At 47.9% G+C, this 22,753-nt stretch overlaps 1 protein-coding gene across 18 annotated transcripts in view; it reads right to left on the bottom strand.

Moving 5' to 3' along the window:
- Positions 1-22,753, bottom strand: part of HDAC5 (histone deacetylase 5) — a 1,827,433-nt gene that overhangs the window by 161,045 nt on the left and 1,643,635 nt on the right. For 16 of the 18 annotated variants that reach the window (XM_086923931.1, XM_086923932.1, XM_086923941.1 and 13 more), the window contains 2 exons: positions 16,728-16,825; positions 6,927-7,045 (listed from right to left, as the gene is read on the bottom strand). In XM_086923931.1, the coding sequence (XP_086780057.1) occupies positions 6,927-7,045; positions 16,728-16,825 (217 nt within the window). Of the gene's footprint in view, positions 1-5,509; positions 7,046-16,727; positions 16,826-22,753 lie in introns of those variants that run through there. The other 2 variants (XM_086923942.1, XM_086923943.1) reach the window with 1 other exon arrangement.

Genomic DNA, 22,753 nt, shown 5'->3' with positions numbered 1-22,753 from the left:
TCCCACTGAAGTATCTGCATCACTTGCAGCATCCAAACAGTAATGTTTGGTGAACGTATGTCTGCTGGACCAAGTTGCCGCTCTGCAAATCTGATGGAGAGGCACACCAGTGAAGAGAGCGGTAGAAGAGGAAACCGCTCTTGTAGAATGTGCTCTTGACAAAGACTGTAGAGGCCTTCCCGCTTGCTGATGACACAGACTAATCGCTGAGGACACCCAACGGGCTATAGTCTGTTTGGATACAGCGTATCCCTGCCGTAGCCTTCCATATGCTACAAATAATTGATCTGTTTTCCGCATTGTTGCAGTTCGTTGGAGATAGAACTTGAGACATCTCCTGATGTCTAGAGAATGCAAGGCTTTTTCTGCCGCTGCTTGCGGATTTGGAAAAAAGGTCTTTAGAATTACTGGCTCATTAAGATGAAAGTCAGAGGGAACGAACCTTAGGCATGTAACTTGGATTGGTACGAAGCACCACTGAATTTAAAGTGAATTGTAAGAAAGGAGACTTGATTGTGAACGCCTGAATGTCACTGACCCTTCTTGCTGACGTCAGTGCTAAAAGTAGAGAAACCTTCAATGAAAGAAACTTGAGATCCACTTTATGAATAGGTTCAAAGGGGTGACACATGAGCTGAGGGATTCAGAAAAGGGGGTGGTGATGAACAGAGTGTCTGAATTAAGCAGACCACTCTTACCCAGTCCAAAGATCAGGGCTTGATCCATCACCGTTATTTATCTCACTGCCCCATCCCAGCTCAGAACCTGGCTATATGCAAATCAGTTTGTCCCTGGCCCAGTGCATCATGGGAACAGGGCAGACTAAACTACCAAGCCAATTCTTCACCAGAAAGGAGACAAGCTACCGGGGACCGGTTTCTGGCATTTCAGCCGTCTTCGGCCCGGCTTGCTTGAATCCTGATGGAGCAGTGAGAAAGGGACTCATGTCTGAGTATACCCTGCCACACCTATAGTGGCCAAAAACGATTCAGAAAAGGGGGTGGTGATGAACAGAGTGTCTGAATTAAGCAGACCACTCTTACCCAGTCCAAAGATCAGGGCTTGATCCATCACCGTTATTTATCTCACTGCCCCATCCTAGCTCAGAACCTGGCTATATGCAAATCAGTTTGTCCCTGGCCCAGTGCACCATGGGAACAGGGCAGACTAAACTACCAAGCCAATTCTTCACCAGAAAGGAGACAAGCTACCGGGGACCGGTTTCTGGCATTTCAGCCGTCTTCAGCCCGGCTTGCTTGAATCCTGATGGAGCAGTGAGAAAGGGACTCATGTCTGAGTATACCCTGCCACACCTATAGTGGCCAAAAACGAGCTGAGGGAGCACCACATTTAAATACCAGGACGGAGGTGGACGTCGAATAGGAGGAAACATTGGGAATAGCCGTTTAAAAAATTGTTCAATTATTCTAGCAGAATAAAGAAAGGTAGAGCCATCTTGACGGAACCTGGAAATGGCTGCCAAAAACACCTTCAGTGTGGAATGAGATAAACCCGATCTAGCCAAATGAAGAAAGAACGGCAAGATCTGTTCTGGTTTAGCATGAATTGGATGTAAATTGACAGAGTGACACCAGGTACAGAACCTTTTCCATTTGAGCTTGTATGTCTTAATCGTGGCAGGTGCTCTAGCATTGGCTAAAACCTCTTGACAATCCGCAGGGATATCTAAATGGACGAACTCAATGTGTTGAGTAGTCAAGCTGCTAATTTCAAGGAAGCTGGTTTCGGGTGACAAATTTGACCCCCTTGCATGGTCAGAAGATTCGGTATTGGTGGAAACTGAATGGGATCGCACTCGACCAGGGGAGGAGAAGCTCGGTGAACCAATATTGGCGAGGCCATCTGGGCGCAATGAGAATGAGGCGACAAGGCTGTCTTCATTTTTCTAATGACTCTGGGAACCAACGGAATCGGAGGAAAGGCGTATGCATATATCTGAGACCAGTCATCGAATGCGCATCCTCGCAAGAGCCCTTGTGGGGAAGCCAGCTTGCAAAGTGTCGGGCATTTGCGGTTCTGAATTGTTGCAAACAAGTCAAGGTCGGGTGCCCCCACTCCCTAAAGACTTTGTTCAGTGTCGGTTGATGGATCTCCCATTCGTGATTTGATATTGCAGATCTGCTGAGAGAATCCGCTAGTACATTGGATATACCTGGAACATGAACCGCTGAAAGATTAATCTTGTGATCCAGAGCCCAATCCCAAATCTCCTGGGCTTGCTGAGAGAGAAGGGCCGATTTTGTACCACCCTGCTTGTTTAAGTAATGCATACTTGTTGTATTGTCTGTCCGAATTAGAACCATGGACCCCTTGATGACTGTTCGAAAGGATTTTAAGGCCGGAAAAATGGCTCGCAGATCTAGCAGATTTATGTGCCACTTCCTTTGTTGCACATTCCACTTTCCGTTGACAGTCATTCCTTGAAGGTGTGCACCCCATCCTTCGAGGGAAGCATCCGTGGTGATGGTAAACCTTGGCACTGCCGTCAGGAATGTACATCCCTCTTGCAAATTTTTCCTTTGAAACCACCAGTGAAAGACTTCTCTCATACGAGGAGTTATGCTGATCCTGTTGTCGAACGACCCCGAAACCTGCAACCATTGGAGACTGAGTTCCTCTTGTAAAGGCCTCATTCGGAGACGACAGTTGGGTATCAGAGGGATGCAGGATGAGATCATCCCTAGGAAAGATTTGAACATCTGAACTGAAACATACTCTTTTTGTTGAAGTAGGAGAGCCATCTTGCAGATCTTGAGCTGTCTTTCTTTTGAGACGAAAGCCTGAGTGAGTTGAGTGTCTAGTGTGGCTCCCAAGAATGACTTTCTTTGAGACGGAGTTAGATGGGATTTTTCGAGATTGATTGAGAGACCCAGAGACTTCAATAGAGACAGGCATCTTTGAACATGTGCTCTTGCTGTTCCTAAAGAACTGGCCTTGATAAGGCAATCGTCCAAGTATGGAAAAATTTGAAGGCCTTCCAAGTGAAGATGTGCTGCCACTGGAGATAATATCTTCGTGAAAACACGGGGCGCTGAACGAAGTCCAAATGGGAGAACTTTGAATTGAAAATCTCTGCCAGCCACTCTGAATCTTAAGAACTTTCTGTGCCTGGGAAGGATCGGTACATGAAAATAAGCATCCTGAAGTTCGAGGGTGGCCATGTGATCCCCTTCCGAGAGAAACTGGAGGATTTTTTGAAGCGTTAACATCCAGAAAGATATTTTTTTTTAGGTATTTGTTGAGGGCACGCAGGTAGAGGATGGGGCGCCATTCTCCTGACTTCTTGCGTATGAGGAAGAACCTCGAATAGAACGCCGATCCCTTTTGCAATTGAGGAACTTTTTCGATTGCTCTTTTTCGAATCATTACATTTATTTGGGAGAACAGCTCTTTGAGATGAGCTGGTGGTGGACCGTTGGGAGGAGAATTTGGAGGGGTTTTGACGAATTCTAAAGCGTGGCCCTTGGCCACTACATCCAGGACCCACATGTCCGTAGTAATTTTGGACCAATTCGAGAAGAAAGAGGATATTTTTCCTCCAACTTTCGACCTGGGAATGGGCAGAGATGGTGGCAGGTGGTACGTCACATTGTTTCCTGGAGGAATCTCGTCCCCTGTAAGAAGACTTTCTTTTTGCTTGCGAGTAATTGTTACCTCGCTGTCCGTATGTTTGCTGTTTGTACGGTTGATACCTCTGGTTACCTTGCGAGGATTGGTACGAGCGTTGCTGAGTAGCCCCCTCTATTGGAAAAGGATCCACGTTCTTTAGCACCACGAAAGGATGATTCACGAAACTGCAGGCTTCCCAGTGATCTTGCAGTTTCATCCTCTTCAGAGTCCAACAGCTGTTCAGGCAACTTCAGCGGGGAGAGAGCCGCTAGGGAAGAGCCCTGTCTTTCCAATAAAGAAGCTGCTGTAGACGGCGAGGCAAAGGAGACTGCAGACGGTGCAGCAGAACAAACTTGTAGTTCCTTACAAGATGAAGAAGAAGCGTCGACGGGGCAGTCTTCGTCGACGATGTGGGTGGGTTTCGTCGACGGGATAGGCGGTGTCGGTGTGCTCTTTGGCGACGATGCGCTTGTCGACAGGACCTTCTTACCGTCGACAATCGATGACATTACCTTCTTCGACGAGACTGAAACTGAGACCAGAGTCGACGGGGAAGAGGCCGAAGACATTATCATTTTAGGCCTCGGCGATCAAAAGGTGACCGTCGACGTTGAAGAAGCGTCAATGATGATGATTGTCGATGGAGGAGCCGTCGACGACAGGGTCATCGACTAAGTCATTTTCTGAGGAAAAACTTTCTGTGACAGTCTTTTTGATGACTAAGACGTTCCAGACTTTCTCGGGGGCGTACTAGGTCCAGATCTTGAAGGTGGAGAAGCCTTCTTGAGGTGGAGGAGGAAGGCAAGCTAGAATTCTTGGTGGATTGAGCTTTTCTCGACACCTTAGCCCCAGGAGAAGATACCTCTTCCTCAGCCTTCCTCTTTCTAGAGGACATAGTTGACCCCGAGGCTACACTTCCTACCTCAGATAGGGGGTTGTCCTGGTCCTTGATTTTCTGCAGCCACAGGAGAAGACGACCTTCCCTGTCTCTGAGGGTCTTCTAAGGAAAGGTCCTGCAGATCTTACAATCCTTTACCTCATGGTCTGGATACAGGCAATAAATACATTTCTTGTGGGGATCTTCCTAAAAAAAGCCTAAGCTTCTCACAAGATTCACAAGACCTGAAGAGAGATTTAGAAGATGACATCTTTAAAGTAGGTAAAAACCAACCAAAGTTGTGAAGTACTGAGCAAAGCTCAGGAAGACTCCCTTCACACGACGTGCGGTAGAAAATCTGAGAGCCTGAGCCTCTGAGGAGAACATTCTGGTGGGTGCTGTCGCCTGATTGGCTGCAGTTTGGTCTATACAAAATGACTAGGATAGTCATGAGTGTGGAAGTTTTTGCTCCTTTAGCTCAGGGCTACTTTACTTCCTGGTTGGTTATTATCAAGGTTTTTTGGTTTTTATGTGCATATAATTGCTTTTTTATGTACCGTGGGACTCCCACTCCGACGACGGGGAATGATTCAGGCATGTGAATCTATGAAAGACACCCCAATACGGGAGAATATAAACTCCACATGGAAGAAGGATTTGTGAAGCCTTATCAACTCACCGGTAAAAAGGGTATTTGTTACCTCACCCCGAAATCTTGAACTTACCTCCCGACTCGTTCACTCAATGATGAAACCTACCATTTCCTTTCGGGATATTGCTTTGCACGTACTGATGGTACTAAAGAGAGCACCAGAATACTGTTTCATGAGATGCAGAAGTTATATGTGTCTGCTGCTTTAAACTGCCAGTGACATGATTGGAGTATATGCTACAAATTAGCTCCTCATCATTTCAATCAGAACTGCTGGCATTGCAGATCAGAGGCAACAGAACTCTCCAAAAACGCTAGTAAAGAATAACAACTATTCTAAGGAAAAAGCCTTATGATTCTCCAAACTTGTACTTTATTTTTACTTTTGCCATTTTTATTATGTTTACAGTATTCTTTGTCATGCTTCATCCGAGGCTGTTTTCACACAGAAAGATTAATCATTTAGAGATCCAGAACTAGACAGACGATTTGTCTTCAGATATTTTGAAAAAGTAATATGATCAATTGTTGATTCAAAGAGGTAAATATTTGCATCATTTTGGACTTAGAAAAGGCAGAAGATCTCCATCTGATCTAATTTTCCTGTACTACCAAGTTGCTAAAAACAGAACTCACATTTTTCAGGCTACTAGGAGGTGTGGGGCAAACATACCTCAGCTTGTCATGCACGTACATGTGGAGCATAAAGTCAAAGTCTATTTCCATTTTCTCTAGTGGAACTGAACAGTTGGACATTGAACACTTTGGGTTCTAAGGAGGCAGAAAGTTCAAGAGGTTATTAAGTATTCACTTAATTTTGACCCCAATAAAGCACCTTCTGAACAACTTGATAGTGCAGGATACTAAGATTCGTTCTCTCACTGTAGAGTTTGTACATAAGGTGCCCAAAAGGCCACATACTAATAAAGTGGGCCTTATTGAACAGGACAATCTCTTGGGCACTCCTTCGTTGAATCATTCCTTGACAGAATTGGCAGCAAATAGATCAATAACAAGGACTTAATATACATACAGGGTAATCATTTTCTAAATTTGCCATCTTATCACTCAGATTGGAAGGGTTGTCCCATCTTGAAAGAGGCAAACACAACTGCCTTGAGCAAACTTTTTAATAAGGAACTTGACCAAATAACTGAAAAAGTCAAACAAGGCCTTGGAAAAATACAACCAGCAGAGCCATTAGTCCACAATATTAATAAGAGCCCTTCCCTTAGCTGGTTTTGAAGCTCCCTTAAAGAGGATAATCCCTTACAGGAGACTTAGGGGTCTAAATGCGTTATAGGTGTCAGTTTTAGCCAGTTCGAGATGTTTTGCTAACACTGCAAACTATGACATGCATATCAATAAGTCAAAGGTCTTAAGCGGTTGTTTGCTGAAAATATAATGCTAATGACTTGGGACCTATACATTTAAGCACATAAATCACAGTCCTTTCCAATATGAAAGAAAGCGGCATGCCAAAGTATGCACCAGATGAGTTTATTGTGCAAAAAGAACGTACATAAGTGTATATTCATGACTGCTATGGCAGAAAACTATTCTAACTAATGTGTGGAATAAAGTCTTCCCCAATCCTCCTAGCCTCCTAGATAAGTAGAACAATTCACAAGCACATTATTGAGTAAAGATGTGTATGCTGCAAATAAAATGATGAAATTAAACTATGCAAACTCGAATACTCTTCACAACTTTGCAACACCGACTTATACGTGTGACTGCTTCCACGAATCTAGAATGTGCACTTGCATTTTGCGGTAACAGAATATCCACCCAGAGGAGACTGGTGACCTTCAACAGCATCAAATCCAGCAGAGACCAGCACAACATCTGGTGAGAACTCGTTGGCTATTGGAATCACCACCGTCCTGGAAGAGAATATAGAAGGAAGAAGGAGAGAGGGGACGGAGACATTGATTTAATCATATTCATATTTACAAAAGCACAGACATTTAAAACAGAAATACTTTGTGGGTTGACAAATAACTTCATAGTAAAACATTTTATGAGGGAAACTATCATGCCATTGTTACTTCTTGATAAATGTTCTCATCTTTTTTTATGAGAGCAGGGGAGAGATAACCAGTGGTTCCCCTCCAATTCTCCTCATTGTCTATCTGTCTAGGATCATGTAAGCACCCTAAAGTAAAATCTCATTCCTTTTAACACAAAGTGCAAGAGTGTGTTCGCCTTTTTGTCACCTGGTAGGCTATTTCAAGTTTACTTTGTACTTTCTCTCTTTAAAATGGAAAGAGGGGGGGCGTGGCCAAGATGGCGGTGTGAGCAGACGTGCCTCGCCGAGCTCCCGCCGCTGGCCGCCACTCTATCGCTTCTAAAGCACCCCTTCTGGCCCTGGGCGGCTTCACGGGATCCCCGGACCCGACACCAGTGCAGCAGTATCCCTGTGGGGCGGCACCGCGGACCGGCGATGCCTGGATCAGGCCGAATCCGAATGGGAGTGACGCGGCCCGCTGGGGCCTGTAGAGGCCGGAGCCGCGAAGACGAGGCCGCCAGGGGCGGAGCCAGGTGGCCGGTGCTGAGGCATCCCCGGCGGGCAGTGGTAGGTCCGACCCGCGCAGCTGAGCGCGAGGCCTCCCGCGGCTCCTAAGCGGGGGCTTCTGCGGACCTGCCAGCTATCAACACGGACACAGCCGGGGTCCCTGGTCCGCGCACAGAACTGTTGGAGTGCGGCGGCGGGGAGAGGTGCAGCGACGTACGCGACCAGCAAGACGTCTGAGGTGAGGAGAGTGGGGTGACCGGGACGAACCCCCAGGTGACACGCCGCTCCAGACTGTAGCACCGGGGCAGCCAGGGGGAGCTAGTGACAACGCCGACACCCCCTCTATGGTGCACCACGCTTGGAGCCCTCCCCGGTCCCTGCTGTGATTGCTGTACCTGCAAGCCCCCATTTTGGAAACGGGTGCTCGCGGCCCGTGCGGCGCCCTCGCTGGGCCTACCCTTTGCCCCCACCTGATTGGGGCTCCGCGCCGCTCCTGCAGCCGCGCTTCTACCTTTCTGCGCATACGGGAGCGGGGGACGAAGCCTTGTACCCGCTGAAGCCCCGGACATTGAAGGTGTGCGGGGGGGCCCCCAGCTTGCACAGCGGACAGTGCTGGGTCGGCGGGGGTGGCGTGGAGATTCCAGGGTGGTGCGGTTGCCTTGGTGGCCCCCTGCGCGCACTGCACCGTCCATTGCCCAAGTAGTGGTCGGTTGCCTCGTGATCTCCGTGATTCTGAGACCCGGGGGCCGCCATTTTGTGACTTCGCCCGGTCCTGTGCCTGGCCCTCCCACACGGGCCGCACTGCCTAGGACGGGACTCTGAGCGCCATCTCCGAGTGGGGGGAGCCGGCGCTGGTGACCCTGGCAGCGAGAATAAGTGGCACTGAGGGGCCCTGCAACAGTTCACTGGGGCTGGACTCTTCATCCCTACCGTCCGGAACCTAACTCTTGGAACTGCGACGTACCATTGGCCCGGTCCGCCCTGCCCTGCCTAGTTCTACTGGCGGGCCTGGGGGGTATGGCAGCTGGCAGAGTGCGCAAGGACAGGACCATTAAAGACTTGCTCACTCCCATCATCATGGGGAAGAAAAACGACCTTCACAGTGCTGGACCCCACGCGGCACCCGCTAAGTCGACAGCCGGCTCACCGGGCAAAAGCCCTCAAAGCACAGACAAACCTGTCACGAGGTCCTTCTTAGAGTCTCTGTTTGGCGGCCTAAGGGAGGATCTCCAACTCCTTAAAACGGAATTGAAGGGGGAGATTCGGGAGCTACGGCGGGACACAGACGCCATTGGTGAGCGAGTGGCGGACCTCGAGACGAAGAGCGATGGCCGGGATGTCGAGATAGAAGCGCTCCAGCAAGAAATTATCCGCATTCACGACCAGCAGGTTGACTTACAATCGCATGTTGAGGACTTGGAGAATCGTTCCCGGAGGCATAACATTCGAATCCGAGGGGTGAAGCCCACCCAGGACACGGCGGACCTCTTCAAGTTCACGCAGGGCCTCTTCAACCACATCCTGGGCCGGCCGGCTGACTCCGTTATAAATCTGGATAGGGCGCATCGGACGGGACCGCCTAGGGCCGCGAGTGCCTTGCCAGCAGATATCCTGGTGTGCATTCAGGACTTTCGCACCATAGAAGAGATTCTCAACAAGGCGCGACAGCTAGGCCCCGTCACCTATGGCGACCACTCACCGACACACTTTCAGGACCTAGCCGCCATCACCTTTGAGAAGCGTAGATCATTCAGGGCGGTCACTGCTGAACTGCGACGCCTTGGTGTCACATATAGTTGGGGACACCCGTTCCGAATAGTGTTTAAATGGGACAACAAAGTGCACCAGCTGCGATCCCTCACTGATGCTTGCCGGTTGTTGGGCATTGAGGAACCTGAATCGGAGGGAGGCTCGCAACCTGGCAACAACTCGGAGACTGGCTCCACTGGCCGATGGCGGCAGCAGAGACGGCGGAGTAGGCCGCGTCGCCCACCCCAGGAGGAGATCCATGAAGGTCAAAGGGCGGCAGTTGAGACAGCGGCACTGGAGCTGGCAGCAACGGCTGACGGCTGATGGACGGGAGCCTGGGGCCCGGGTTCCCTCGGGCTAGCCATGAATTGCTTCGGCGGTCAGCGGCGGGAGGGGACTCGAAGGAGCCGAACACATTCCCCTGCTTTTTCCACTCATCTGTGAAAGATGAGGGACAGTGTTCTACTTTTGTGGTACTATGTTTTGTGGTTCTCAATTCGGGGATGTTGGGGAGGGTGGAGGGGAGTGGGGGGGAGCATGGCGGTTTGAAAGAGAGCGGGGTAGGGGTAGTTCTTTTTGGCGGGTTGGCGAGGGAGGGGTTCCAGGTCCAGGGAGTGCTATGGAATTGGATCGTACAGTATCCTGGGTTACAAGTGTCTGCTTACGGCGGGATACGGCTCAACCAGATGGGGGGGTCCGATTGGCGCAAGACTAGGTGTACTGAAGACCGCCATGGGAGCTTAGAGCTTAGAGCGGGTGGTATGGGTGATGACTTATGGCTTCCACTGAAGTGCGCATCCTCTCGCTAAACGTGCGGGGTCTTAACAACCCTATCAAAAGAAGGGCGGTACTGTCCTGCCTTGAACACACACAGGCTGACATCTGTCTCCTCCAGGAGACGCACCTATTACAGAAAGACTGCATAAGAATGAGGGCTCACAACTTTCCGCACCAGTTCTTCTCATCCACACCTCATAAGAAGGCGGGGGTTGCAATATTGGTTGCGAGGAAGTTCCGGGGGAAGGTCCTGAGACAGGGTGCGGAGATAAAGGGGAGACTCCTATCATACCACTTTTCCTTAGGGGGCTCCGAGTTCACAGTTTGCTCCGTCTATGCTCCTAATGAGGGACAGGAAAAATTCTTTCATGATGCGCTTAGCACATTGGCGACTTCTGCAGATAGGCATGTCCTAATGGGGGGGGGACCTCAACTTGGTGTTTGACACCACTTTAGATAGGTCAGCGCAGCGCTCTACACAGGCTGGGTCTCTGTCAGAAGAGGGGCTGGCCAGATTGCGAGAGCTGGGTATGGTAGATCTCTGGCGCAGCTTCCATCCTAGCATCAGGGCTTACTCGTATTTTTCAAGCGCGCATCGCACTTATGCTAGGCTGGACTACTTCTTGGCCTCCTCCTCCCTGCAAGCGCTGACATCAACAGTAGGGATAGGCGTAGCTTCCCTCTCAGACCATGCTCCACTGCTGGCGACTTTCCTTCTCCCTCCAGCGCAGCAGCCCTCACGGTGCTGGCGCCTCAGAGACACGCTGTTGCACCGCAAGGAAGTCCAGGAGAAAATAATAGGCGCAATACAAGATTATCTGCTACACAACAATACTACAGACACCTCCCCGACAACACACTGTGAGGCGATTAAAGCAGTCCTGAGAGGTGAATTTATAGCCTTATCCGCAGCGGAGAATAGGGCGCGGGCGGAAAAAAGGGACGAACTGACACAAAAAGTCAGGGAATTGGAGAGCATGCACCAACGGACCTGCGCCCCGAGGATCTGGAGGCAGTTGACATTGGCTCGAAAGCAGTTAAGCGCGCTAGACCAAGACAGGGCAGAATTCGCGGCACTAAGGGTGCGCCACATGTACTACACGGGGGGGATCGATGCGGGCGCCTCCTGGGGTGAGCCCTCAGGGAGAAACGCCAGAGTCAAGCGGTAAAGGAAATTAGGACACCTGACGGACGCCTAGTTACAGAAGATAGAGAGATCGCGATAGCCTTCAGTGGTTTCTACACCTCGCTGTACTCAGGAGCCACGTTGGAGGGGGAAGCGGGCGACGTCTTTCTGGACGCTGCTCAGCTCCCGGCGCTCACCTCAGATCAGGCAGCGACCCTAGCGGGTGACATCAGACCCGAGGAAGTCATTTCGGCCATTGCCAGGCTCAAGTTGGGGAAGGCCCCGGGACCAGATGGCTTCACGGCTCTCTTCTATAAGAAATTTTGTGCGCAAGTGGTGCCGCTGCTTACCACCCTGTTCAATCACCTCTCGGAACCCGGAGCGATCACAGAGGACTTGTTGGATGCTACCATCTCCGTGATCCCTAAATCAGGGAAAGACCATTCGAGCTGTGACGCGTACCGGCCCATCTCGCTGCTCAATATAGACCTAAAACTATACACCGGCATCCTTGCTGCGAGACTCGGCCCACTGATGCCAAGACTGATGACCCTGACCAGACGGGATTTATCTCGGAACTCTAAACCACTGACAACACCAAACGGGCAATGCATCTCATAGAAAAAGCCACACGCACGGAAGGGGAGTACATGTTTTCATCCATCGATGCGGAAAAAGCCTTTGACCGCGTCCACTGGCCGTACCTGGAGCGGGTCCTGGTGCGGGCCAGCCTGGGTGATCGTTTCCGCGCTTGGGTGCTCAATTGTTACTCGAGGCCCTCGGCAACAGTTCTAGTCAATGGGTGTTCATCTCCCGTTTCCCCATAGAACGGGGCACGAGACAGGGGTGTCCGCTCTCCCGCTTGTTATTTGCCTTATATATGGAGCCCCTGGCGCAAACGATAAGACTTGACCCGGGGATTAGCGGAATCAAGATGGGAGCCTTTGAACACACTATCAGCTTATATGCAGATGATGTTCTGTTGTCCCTTTCCTCCCCCCGTGCATCACTTCCGGCCTGTGTGGCAGTGCTGGATGCCTTCGCTGAGGTGGCTGGTTTTAAGGTTAACCTCAACAAATCTGTAGCACTTGACCTTTCCTTGGCGGCACCCACAAGGGCGCACTTACAGAGTCTTTTTCCCTTCCCGTGGGCATCTGAGGCCGTCCCTTATTTGGGTATTCAGCTCGCCTCTACCCTACAAGGTACGGTCCGCCTTAACTACCCGAAACTTAGGCACACGTTCGCTCGGAGCTCGGCCGCTGGAAGCATCTTCCGTTGTCATGGCTCGGCAAGGTGGCAGCGGTCAAAATGACAATCCTTCCGCAGATCTTGTACTTATTCAGGGCTATCCCTATGAGACCCCCAGACGGTTGGCTTCGTCAGACCCAAGTTGAACTAGCCCAATTCATATGGAATGGACGGCGCCCACGCATGAAGCTGCGCCTGGCAACGCTGCCTCCTGAACATGGAGGACTGGGCCTTCCGGATCTATTATTATACTACCAGGCGGCGCAGTTGAGGACACTCGTGGAGTGGAGTAAATGGGAGTCGGAGAAGCACTGGCTCTTTGAAGACCAAGCAGTGGCCGGTCGCACTCTGCAGGAGGTTCCTTTCCTGCGGCGGCAGCATCGACCCCCTAATCTCTATGCCTCCTTCGTCACGAGCACGCCTCTGGAGGAGTGGGATCGGGTGAGCATACCCCATGATCTGACGTCCTTTCCGTCCCCACCGACGCCTCTGGTGTCCAACCCGGATTTTAGTCCTGGCATGGATGGAGTGGCATTCGCGAAATGGGGGCCCGCGGGTTGTAAGGTATTATCCCATATATACGCTAAGGAGGGGGTCATCCCTTTTGATGCCTTCCGCCGGGAATTTGGCTTGCCGGAGGGGGGAGCGGCTACGTTACCTCCAAGTACGTCACTGGGCGCTCCACCCCACAGTTAGAACCTTAGCTGACCGCAGACTCAGCGAATATGAGTATTGGCTCCTTTTGAGGAAATCTGACCGCAACTTAATATCGGACCTTTACCGCATGCTGTTGGGCAGGTACACGCACATTCACAACGCGGGGAGAGCAAGATGGAAGAGAGACCTTGGGCGCGAACTGGGCAATAAGGAGTGGGAGGGCATTTGCTACAGGGCCCGTCACTCTGCCCACCACATGGGCTTAACTGACACTCTCACTAAAATTACCACTTACTGGTATCAAACCCCCGAAAAGCTGCACAAAATGGACCACACACAAGACACACTCTGCTGGCGGGGTTGTGGGGAAAAGGGTACTCTAGTACACCTATTGTGGGACTGTTCTTATCTACAGGAGTATTGGAAACAGGTGCTAGACGAAGTGGACCTCCATTTAGACACCACCATCCCAAGGTTCCCTGCTTATGTGCTGCTGGGCTCTCCCAACCCTATCACCTACCCGCTGCGCTCCCACAGAGGAAGATTGATAGCCATAGCTCTGGGATCTGCGGCGCAGAATATTCTCTCTCATTGGCGCACTACGCATGTCCCCACCTTTCAGGGTTGGCTGCACCGTCTCTGGCACGTCCTAGGTATGGAGAAACTGTCCCTGATCGCCAAAGGGGAGGGAGACAAATATCCAGAATTATGGCAACCCTTCTTGTCGCTCTTAGCTTCTGAATTCAGAGAGGTGACCTGCCCTAGATACTTGCGCCTAACCAACCGGATGTCGGACAACCAGAGACATCAGAGATCACTGCTTGGTGGTGGACAGCTGGACCTGGAGAGGGGGGTGGGTAGGACGGGGGGGTTGTGGGTTTGGGATCCTTCAGTTTGGTTACGGTTCTTTTTTCCTTTTCTGGACGCTATTGCACTGCTTCGATGCAGACCCGTTCCATGGTGACATTACCCCGAGGCGGCACTCTAATGCCCCGAGCCGCCGTCAATGGTGCTTGGGATGCCTTCTGTGGACACTTGGTCCCGTCTACGGGGCCTGCTACGCACACTTATCTATGCAATTCACCCTCCCTTTTTCTTGTTTATACTTGTTGTTAAAAGCTGCATTAACGCTGGCCGAGCTGAATGTTGATGCCACGCCGGTTTTGTCAAGCATGTTGGTATGTCAAATTTGATGCGCAGCGCAATAAACAAAATTTGTACATAAAATGGAAAGAGATTTAGCTTGCCTTCGCTGTGTTTCTTTCTCGCTACAAATGATAACTTCACATAATACCGGACAAGTTACTTTCCTTTGGTAATGCCTTATCTGGTAGATACATAATCTAGCAGCAGATTTCTTACCTTAGAATTTCCCAGGTGTCAGGCTGGATCCGGAAGATTTTTGCTAGACAATACCCTTGAGTGCCAGTAGGTGGCGTCGATCGGCTCCGCACGAAGTTGTCATCTATGTCGAAAGTGACGTCTGTTTCTCCTTTATAGGTGCCACCTCAGCGCGCTAACGTCATTTATTTTCCATGACTTTCCGCGCCAGGAGCTAAGAGCCACGAAGTGTTTTAGAACAACTATTAACCTGGAAGGGATCAGCCCCGACACTAAAAACCTGTCTGCAGCGCAGGGAGGATAGGTGAATTGGTAAGGAATCTGCGGTTAAATTAGGTCTCTACCAGATAAGGCGTTACCAAAGGTAAGTAATTTGATCTGAAATAGACATCTAGCTGCGGATTCCTTACCTTAGAATAGCTTCTCCAGCAATACCATCCCCGAAGGAGGGACTGCAAACAAGTTTAGACCAGGATGTCTTGCAGGACAGATCGCCCAAAAAAGACTGTTCTGCGTAACTGACTGTCCAGGCAGTAGTGCTTAGTGAATGTGATGTGATGTGAGAAGGAACTTATATAGCGCGCTACCACTCCAAGGAGTATCTTGGCGCTTGAATGTGTGCAGTGATGACCAGGTTGCTGCCTGACAAATGTTAAGTACTGGAACACCACATTGCAACGCTGTGCTTTCAGGCTTAGCTCTGGTGGAATGAGCTCTTAAACCTTCAGAGAGCTGTTTTTTGGCCATAGTGTAGCAAATTGTGATCCAGATGACGACCCATCACAAGATAGTCCTCTTCTGCACAGCACAACCTTTTTTTGACCCAATGTACCACACAAAGAGTTGGTTGTCCACCCGGATCTCTTTAGTGTGGTCAAGTTAGAACAACAACACTCTTTTTGGGTCCAGGCAGTGGAGTCGCTCCTCCTCTTTAGAGGAATGCGGAGGAGCATAGAAAATGGGCAAGGCAACTGATTGCATGTGTTACCACTTTCGGTAAGAAAGAGGCCCTAGTGCAAAGCACTAACTTATCAGGAAAGATGGCCAGATAAGGAGGCTTGGATGACACAGCCTGCAATTCGCTCACCCTCCTGGCAGAACTTATTGCCACTAAAAAGGCTGCGGAGGAGAACAGATTTAACAAAGGCTCTCTCCAGTTCTGAAAGAGACCTTGCACCACCTCTGGATGGGGACACTCTTCGTGATCCACTAGGCATTCAGGGAACCTGCCGGCTGTTGAACCATCAGGGATATGCCCAGCTTTCCCAGCCATGTCCTAACATGCAACCCAGGGACTCTTGACAAAGGGTCCAGGACCCCACCGTCTTGTTTTTTGCAGTACCATATAGTGGTAGTGTTGTCCTTGAACACCTGAGCCAGATTTCACTTGATGGAAGGAAGAAAAGCTTTCAATGCCAAGCGAATCGCTCGGAGCTCCAGCAAGTTGATGTTGAGTCTGGATTCTGCCGGAGACCGGAGTCCTCTGATCTCCACCTCTCCCAGATGGCAGCCCCATCCCAATAGTGACGCATCTGTCACTACTGTGTGATCTGGTTGGGGAAGGAAGCAGGGTCAGCATCTGACCCAATCACGGTTTGCTAGCCACCAGTGCAGAGCCCTCAGAGACATGGACCATGTCGTAGAGATTCCCCAGATGCTGCACCCACTTGAACTTCAGGTCCCACTGCATATTCCATCTGGCATGTGTCACTAACAGGATGCCCAGAAGCCTCAGAGTCAGTCTCACTGAAATCCAGGATAACCATGCAACCTTCTAACATGTACTTTCTCATCAGTCATCGTTTCATTTCTGACAACCAGATAAACACCTCATTGATATATACAAAGGTAAACACTACTAGTACATCTAGAATGTTCAAGTCAGCATAAACTAGGTTTGAAGGTTACATCAGCAAACTTTATTAAGTCTGATTGCTCTATCATGACTATACTTGAATAATTTGCCACAGGGCAGTGTCACGCCCTCTTGTGAACTGATGTTTGCTGCATGTTCTAAACCCAGTAGTCAAAGACACATGAAAGTCATTGTTAAATATGTAACATTTTATGACAAAGTCTCAGGAAGTTGGGGACAGAAATCCAGCCCCATTCTATCTCCTCTATGCTAGTTGTACATTTGCTTTACACCTACCTGAATGCAGTCAGATATTCCACATCTCCAATCGGAGGGTCCACTCCACCGGTCCAGGCTACGTTCACATTGTAACCTATTCCCAATCCAGCACCAACCTGAAAATTAAAGAAACTTGGAGGTAAAGACATTCTTATAATTTAGAGCAGTACAGAATACAATGTGGTAACATTAACTGCCATGAAGTGATGCTGCACAACAGTCTTTAATCATTTATGGAACGGAATTCATGTTAGTTTTGCTAGGTACTTGCTCCCGATGCAGATTTGTTTACCTTAAAGTATCCCCAGCTGCCTGGTAAAATTCTGGAAACATGTTAGAGGCGGAGATAGTTTGGAGTGGAGGTAAATGGTGGTTTGAGGAGGAGAAGTATGTGTGGGGGAGTTTGGGCAACCTATGTCCCAGGTTTTTTGTGTGCCAGAAACTAAGCTGCAATGCTTCAGCCCTTCTATTCCCACTATTTTCCAGCCAAGGGGGCATCATAATATCTTAGGATTATTAAGGTGGCTGGAAGGCGACAAAGAACCTGCAGAAAGAATACAATAGCCACCAGGACGAATGCTACAGAAGGTAATTAACTTTCTAATATTAGATGCATTGCACTCCGCATTTTTTTGTAACTTTGAAAGATTCTCCAACAATAGATAACCAAGTGGATAGAGGTTTTTTGGATAATCATAAACAAAGCTTTGGTCACAGCATTTAAGTTCAAATAATCATATTTTATTATAGCCTGAAATGAAGACCAAATGGGTGTTCTCACGAAAGCAGTGTTGGAATAAGCAGCTAGAATGCTGAACATATAGTTGGAGTTTAACAAGTCATCTCAAGAAGCACATACTCATCGACCTTCCAACCCTCAATCAACAGCAAGTAAAGAAGAAGTAACAGTCAGCATTTGCTACAATGGACTGAAGACTAATAGGGAAATTACTTGAGTGGTGAACAAGTATATGATGCTTATATATAGGAAAGGAACTACTTTCCATTTCAAGCACTCTTTAAATGGTTCTCTTACAGATCACATTTTAGCTCATTCATGGACAAAGATCTTGCCAGTAGATTTGTTATTCTTACTGAAAGAATCTTTTACTATTCATGAGCTGAAAAGCGTGGGAGAGGGATGCATCAAACCCAAATTAGTTTCGCCTACTGGAAGAATGAAGCATTCAGTTGGTGGGGGGTACTTTGTGTTTGAAAGTGTTGCTATTGTGGTAAGGGTCTAAGTGAGAGGGGTTGATATGGGAAAATGAAGCTGATTATGTAAAACAGAAGTTCAGGAAAGCATGGAGCTCCTTAGGTTTGCTCAACATGTATCTTTGGTATAAGCTAAATAGGAAGAGTAGATGTGTAATTGGAGTCAGATCATGGAACTATTTAATTTTATAATGAAATTGTTCTATTTCAAATGGTGTTCTCAAACATAAGGGGATTAAATTAATGCTCTGGAAGGAAAGTGACTTCAGAACTGCTGTTCAAGCCCTTAAACTCTTGCATCCAAATGGTGGGAATTCCATTCTCCATTGCCTCAGACTTAACACTGGCATTCCCTTATGAGCATCCTACGCACTGCAGGACGTCTCATTTAGGGCCTGAAGAAATATTTTCACCTCATCCCCATTCTGATGGAACGGTCTCCTCTTGTCGCCCCCCCACCTTCTTCAAAACCGAAAAAACAAGACAGCAAGTTTTTTTTACATCTACACCTCCAGGATCTGGAAATACATCCCTATATCCATCGAGACCTCTCCAACGCTAGTCAAATTTAGGAAAGAGTTGAAGACTTGTTTCTTTAAAAAACTGATTACAATTCATTAACTATCCAAACTCAGGGTTTCTCTCCTCTTACTTGCTGACTTTATGCTCGTCTCATGACCAGGTGCAGCACCCGCTGCCTTCCGACTAGGTCTACGCTATATAAATACCATATACATACATACAAAGTTAAGTTTGGGAAGCTACTCCACTTAAATCTGGATTAGTATTACTTCATAAAAAGGCATTTCCTGAAAAATTATGTCTGTCTAAGATCATGCCGCTTCGCTTTACCATTTGTCTCCGTAGCTATGACAGCAGTTGTCATTCAGGTAAATCCCCTCCTCGAACTTCTGACATTAAAATGCAGTAGAGACTTGGACGGGTGCTGGCTGGCAATACACCATTTTGGAGGTGACAATAAAAAAACAATTTGATTTCATTAGATTTGCTCCATTTATAGCACAGATGAAAGTCAGGAAGATTTATATCCCGTATTGTTCCGGACATACTTTAAGGTGGGTTATTTCAGGGGGTGAAAAATAAGGTTGTGCTTGAATCACAAAAAGATGGGACCAATTCTAAACTGTTGATCAAATAGTAATTGCTAAATGAACTACTGGGGGGAATACAGGTCATGGGGGTTATTATACAGAAGTTGGTCACAACAGGAATAAGCCAGATGAACAAGTTACTTACCTTCGGTAACGCTTTTCCTGGTAGATACAGTATCTGCCTTTGGATTCCTCACCTTGTGAATATCCTCCTTGGATCAGCAACGTTTGGAAAATTCTTTGTAGCACGCCGGCGTGGACGACATCATAGGAGCACGGCATCGCGCGCGACTCCGTCTGACGTCACCGACCCCATATTAGGCCTACGTCGGCGTGATGACATCAGTTTCGCCCTTTTTTCCGTGCCTTCGAGGCACCCGGACGGACCAATGACAGCAGATATATACAAATACATTGTACATAGTACATACATTTCAAAATTATACACACATAGTGTGTAGCAAAGGTAATAAAACCCATTTCAAACATATACATAAATATACAAAAATGTACATAAGCATAGGTAAAGCAGAGTGGACAATGGGGAGGCGGGTGGGTCAGTGAGGAATCCACAGGCAGATACTGTATCTACCAGAAAAAGCGTTACCGAAGGTAAGTAACTTGTTCTTCTGCCAGTGGATTCCTCACTTTGTGAATAGAGTCCCACAGCAGTCCCCACTCCCGGAGGCGGATGTCCACTCTGCTATACCAGGAAATCTTGGAGGACAGAGCGCGCAAAGTGGCCATCCCCCCTCACTTCGGTATCCAAGCAGTAATGCTTCGCGAAAGTGTGGAGGGAGGCCCAAGTCGCGGCTCTGCAAATGTCCTCAACAGGTACACCTCTAGACAACGCAGAAGTAGCAGACTTTGACCTGGTAGAGTGAGCTCTTATACCATCAGGAGGGTCCTTACCCGCCAGGGAGTAGCAGATCTTGATGCACAGAATTATCCACCTGGAAAGTGTGCGCTTGTGCACCGCTCTACCCTTCCGGCAGCCAGCAAAACCAACTAACAGCTGGTCATCCACCGAAAGTCTCTTGTTCTATCAAGATAAAAGGACACTGCCCTCTTAGGGTCCAGATGGTGCAGTCTCTCTTCCTCCTTGGAAGGATGAGGGGGAGGATATAAGGTAGGAAGGATAATGGACTGTCCTAGATGGAAGGGAGTTACCACCTAAGGCAGAAAAGCAGCCCTGGTCCTAAGATCCATTCGATCAGCATGAATGGTCAGGAATGGGGGCTTAAAACTAAGAGCTTGAAGCTCACTTACCCTCCTTGCTGAGGTGATCGCAACTAGGAAGACCGTCTTAAAAGACAAAAGCCTCATGGGACACTTGTGTAAGGGTTCGAAGGGAGAACCCATCAAGAATGTTAAGACAAGATTTAAGTCTCATTGTGGCACGATAAATGGAGAAGGAGGGAACTTATTAGTGAGGCCCTTCAGAAACCTCAAAACTACTGGAGATTTAAAAAGAGACGGCTGATCCGGCAAACAGAGAAATGCCGACAACGCCGAAAGGTAACCTTTGACTGTGGCAACAGCAAATCCTTGCTGCGCCAAACACAGAGCAAACTGTAAAATATCGGACCAGTGAGCCCTCAAAGGGTCAATAGCCTTCTCCCTACACCAAACAACAAATTTAGACCACCTATACGAATAGATGGACTTGGTGGAGTCACGCCTGGCCGAAAGAATGACATCCACCACATTGTGAGGGAAAGAAAAGGAATTCAGGTTGCCCCGTTCAATCTCCAGGCATGAAGGAGTAATATCTGGAGGTGGGGGTGTAGAACCTGCCCCTCCATCTGAGAGAGGAGATCTGCCCTGAAAGGGAGAAGAAGCGGCGGGTGAGAGGAGAGGTGGAGTAGATCCGTGTACCACCCTGTTAAATTCAGTAAAATTAGATGAAGGGTCCTTGTTGTAATGTACATGTAGTATATTTATTCTTGAGATTAGATAGAAGGTACAGCATTCAGGTAGGAATGTAATATGGTAAGAAACCCCACCGGGAGCAGATAGCTTCCTGCTCAGCCTCCAGGTAACTGATAAATCCCTTGAACAGCAACAGGTAGAATCCTGGATGACATCACAGAGACATGACATAGACAAGCAGACACTAACACTAAGGAGGGACAAAGAGAGAGGAAGAGCACATAGAGAGAGGAAGAGCAGGATATAACACACCTCCCTCCTTTAATTGAAAAAATGGATAAGATGAAACAGATGGCAGAAGCAGAAAGGCAGAAGACAGAACATATATGCACCAGAAATAAACACCCTTTTCAACAAGATGGAAAGAAGAGGTGATATCAAAGGGGCGCGGGCACAGAGGTTGTTCAAGCAGCGTAAGCTAACAAAAGAATGTAAGCTTAAATGAAATGAAAACTGAACATCTCAATACAAATGAGCAAAGGTACAGTATGGCTCAGTACCGTAGATAGAAAATGAAATATCAACTCCTCAAATTCGAATATTTTCTATTCCTCTAAAATAAAGCACAATAAAAATGAGCCCAACTCCTCAAAGTAAACACATGAACTCCTCTAAACATAGAGCACAGTAAAAGTGGTCCATGACAAAACGGCTCTTCACAGAAAATGCACAACTTCTCTATCAATAGAATAAAACTGAGCCCATGCAGCTCCTCACAGTAAGTAACAGAAAATCACCAATAAAACTGAGCCCTGCGGCTCCTGACAGTAAATAGATGAACTCCTCTAACCATAGAGCACTATAAGTGGTTCATCTGAAATGACAATAAAATTGAGCCCCTATGGCTTCTAATAGCAAGCACATGAACACCTCTAACAATAGAGCACTATAAAGTGGTTCATAACAGAAATAAACATCAAAATTGAGCATCACTCCAGCTCATCATCACTAAGAATGAAAACAAACTGGAGTACCTCAACATAGTTGAGCACATAAATGACCCCAATAAGCATAACACCTACAAATCATCACCAAATTGAAAGCAAATGAGCACCTCAACAAAGGTTGAGCACAAACGTGGCTCCAGTAAAGTAGGCAATAATAGAATAAATTATTTCAAAATGCATCACTTGCAAATCCACACAGAAAAGAACATGTAACAGCATACATACATAACCTAGAAACAGAATTCTAAGCATTGAGCATATAAATCGATATTTAGCACACCACAGTACTTAGAAGAAATGCACCCAAGGGTAAAGTACAGCGCAAACTACACATTGCATAAATTAGGAAAAATGCAAAATTGTTCACAACATCTTAAACATAACAAATCAAAAAAATAATAAAAGTAGTCACCGTTGTCATTTGAATGAAGGGAGACACAAACAGCTCTGTAGAAATCTCCATGGGAAAACTTAAAGAAAATCAAACAGTACCTTGTTGGAGAACACCCTTTTGTTTAAGGAAAATAAATAAATAAATAAATAATTCATGAAACAGCAAACACCGGTGAGCGATCTCCCACCCGGGTTGTAGATCCAAACGTAGTGAAATGGTGTGCAAATCAAGTTCTCGAAGTCAGGAATGTAGACAGACTCCCAAATGCTGTAAAGCCAGGCGCTGGCATGTGAATTCCAGATGACAGAGCACAAATATCGAAGATTGGAAGTTAAAGAAGTAACGCCGTAGTGCTGCATGACAGAGAAATTGACAAAAGTACACACCAGAAGAACACGCAGTACTGCTGCAGAGTATGCGCAGGACGTGGTTGGCAAGAAATAG

The sequence above is a fragment of the Lissotriton vulgaris genome, chromosome 5, assembly GCF_964263255.1.
Source record: "Lissotriton vulgaris chromosome 5, aLisVul1.2, whole genome shotgun sequence".
Taxonomy (NCBI): Eukaryota; Metazoa; Chordata; class Amphibia; order Caudata; family Salamandridae; genus Lissotriton; species Lissotriton vulgaris.
The sequence above is the reverse complement of the archived record's forward strand: the minus strand, read 5'-3'. Positions and strand labels throughout refer to the sequence as shown.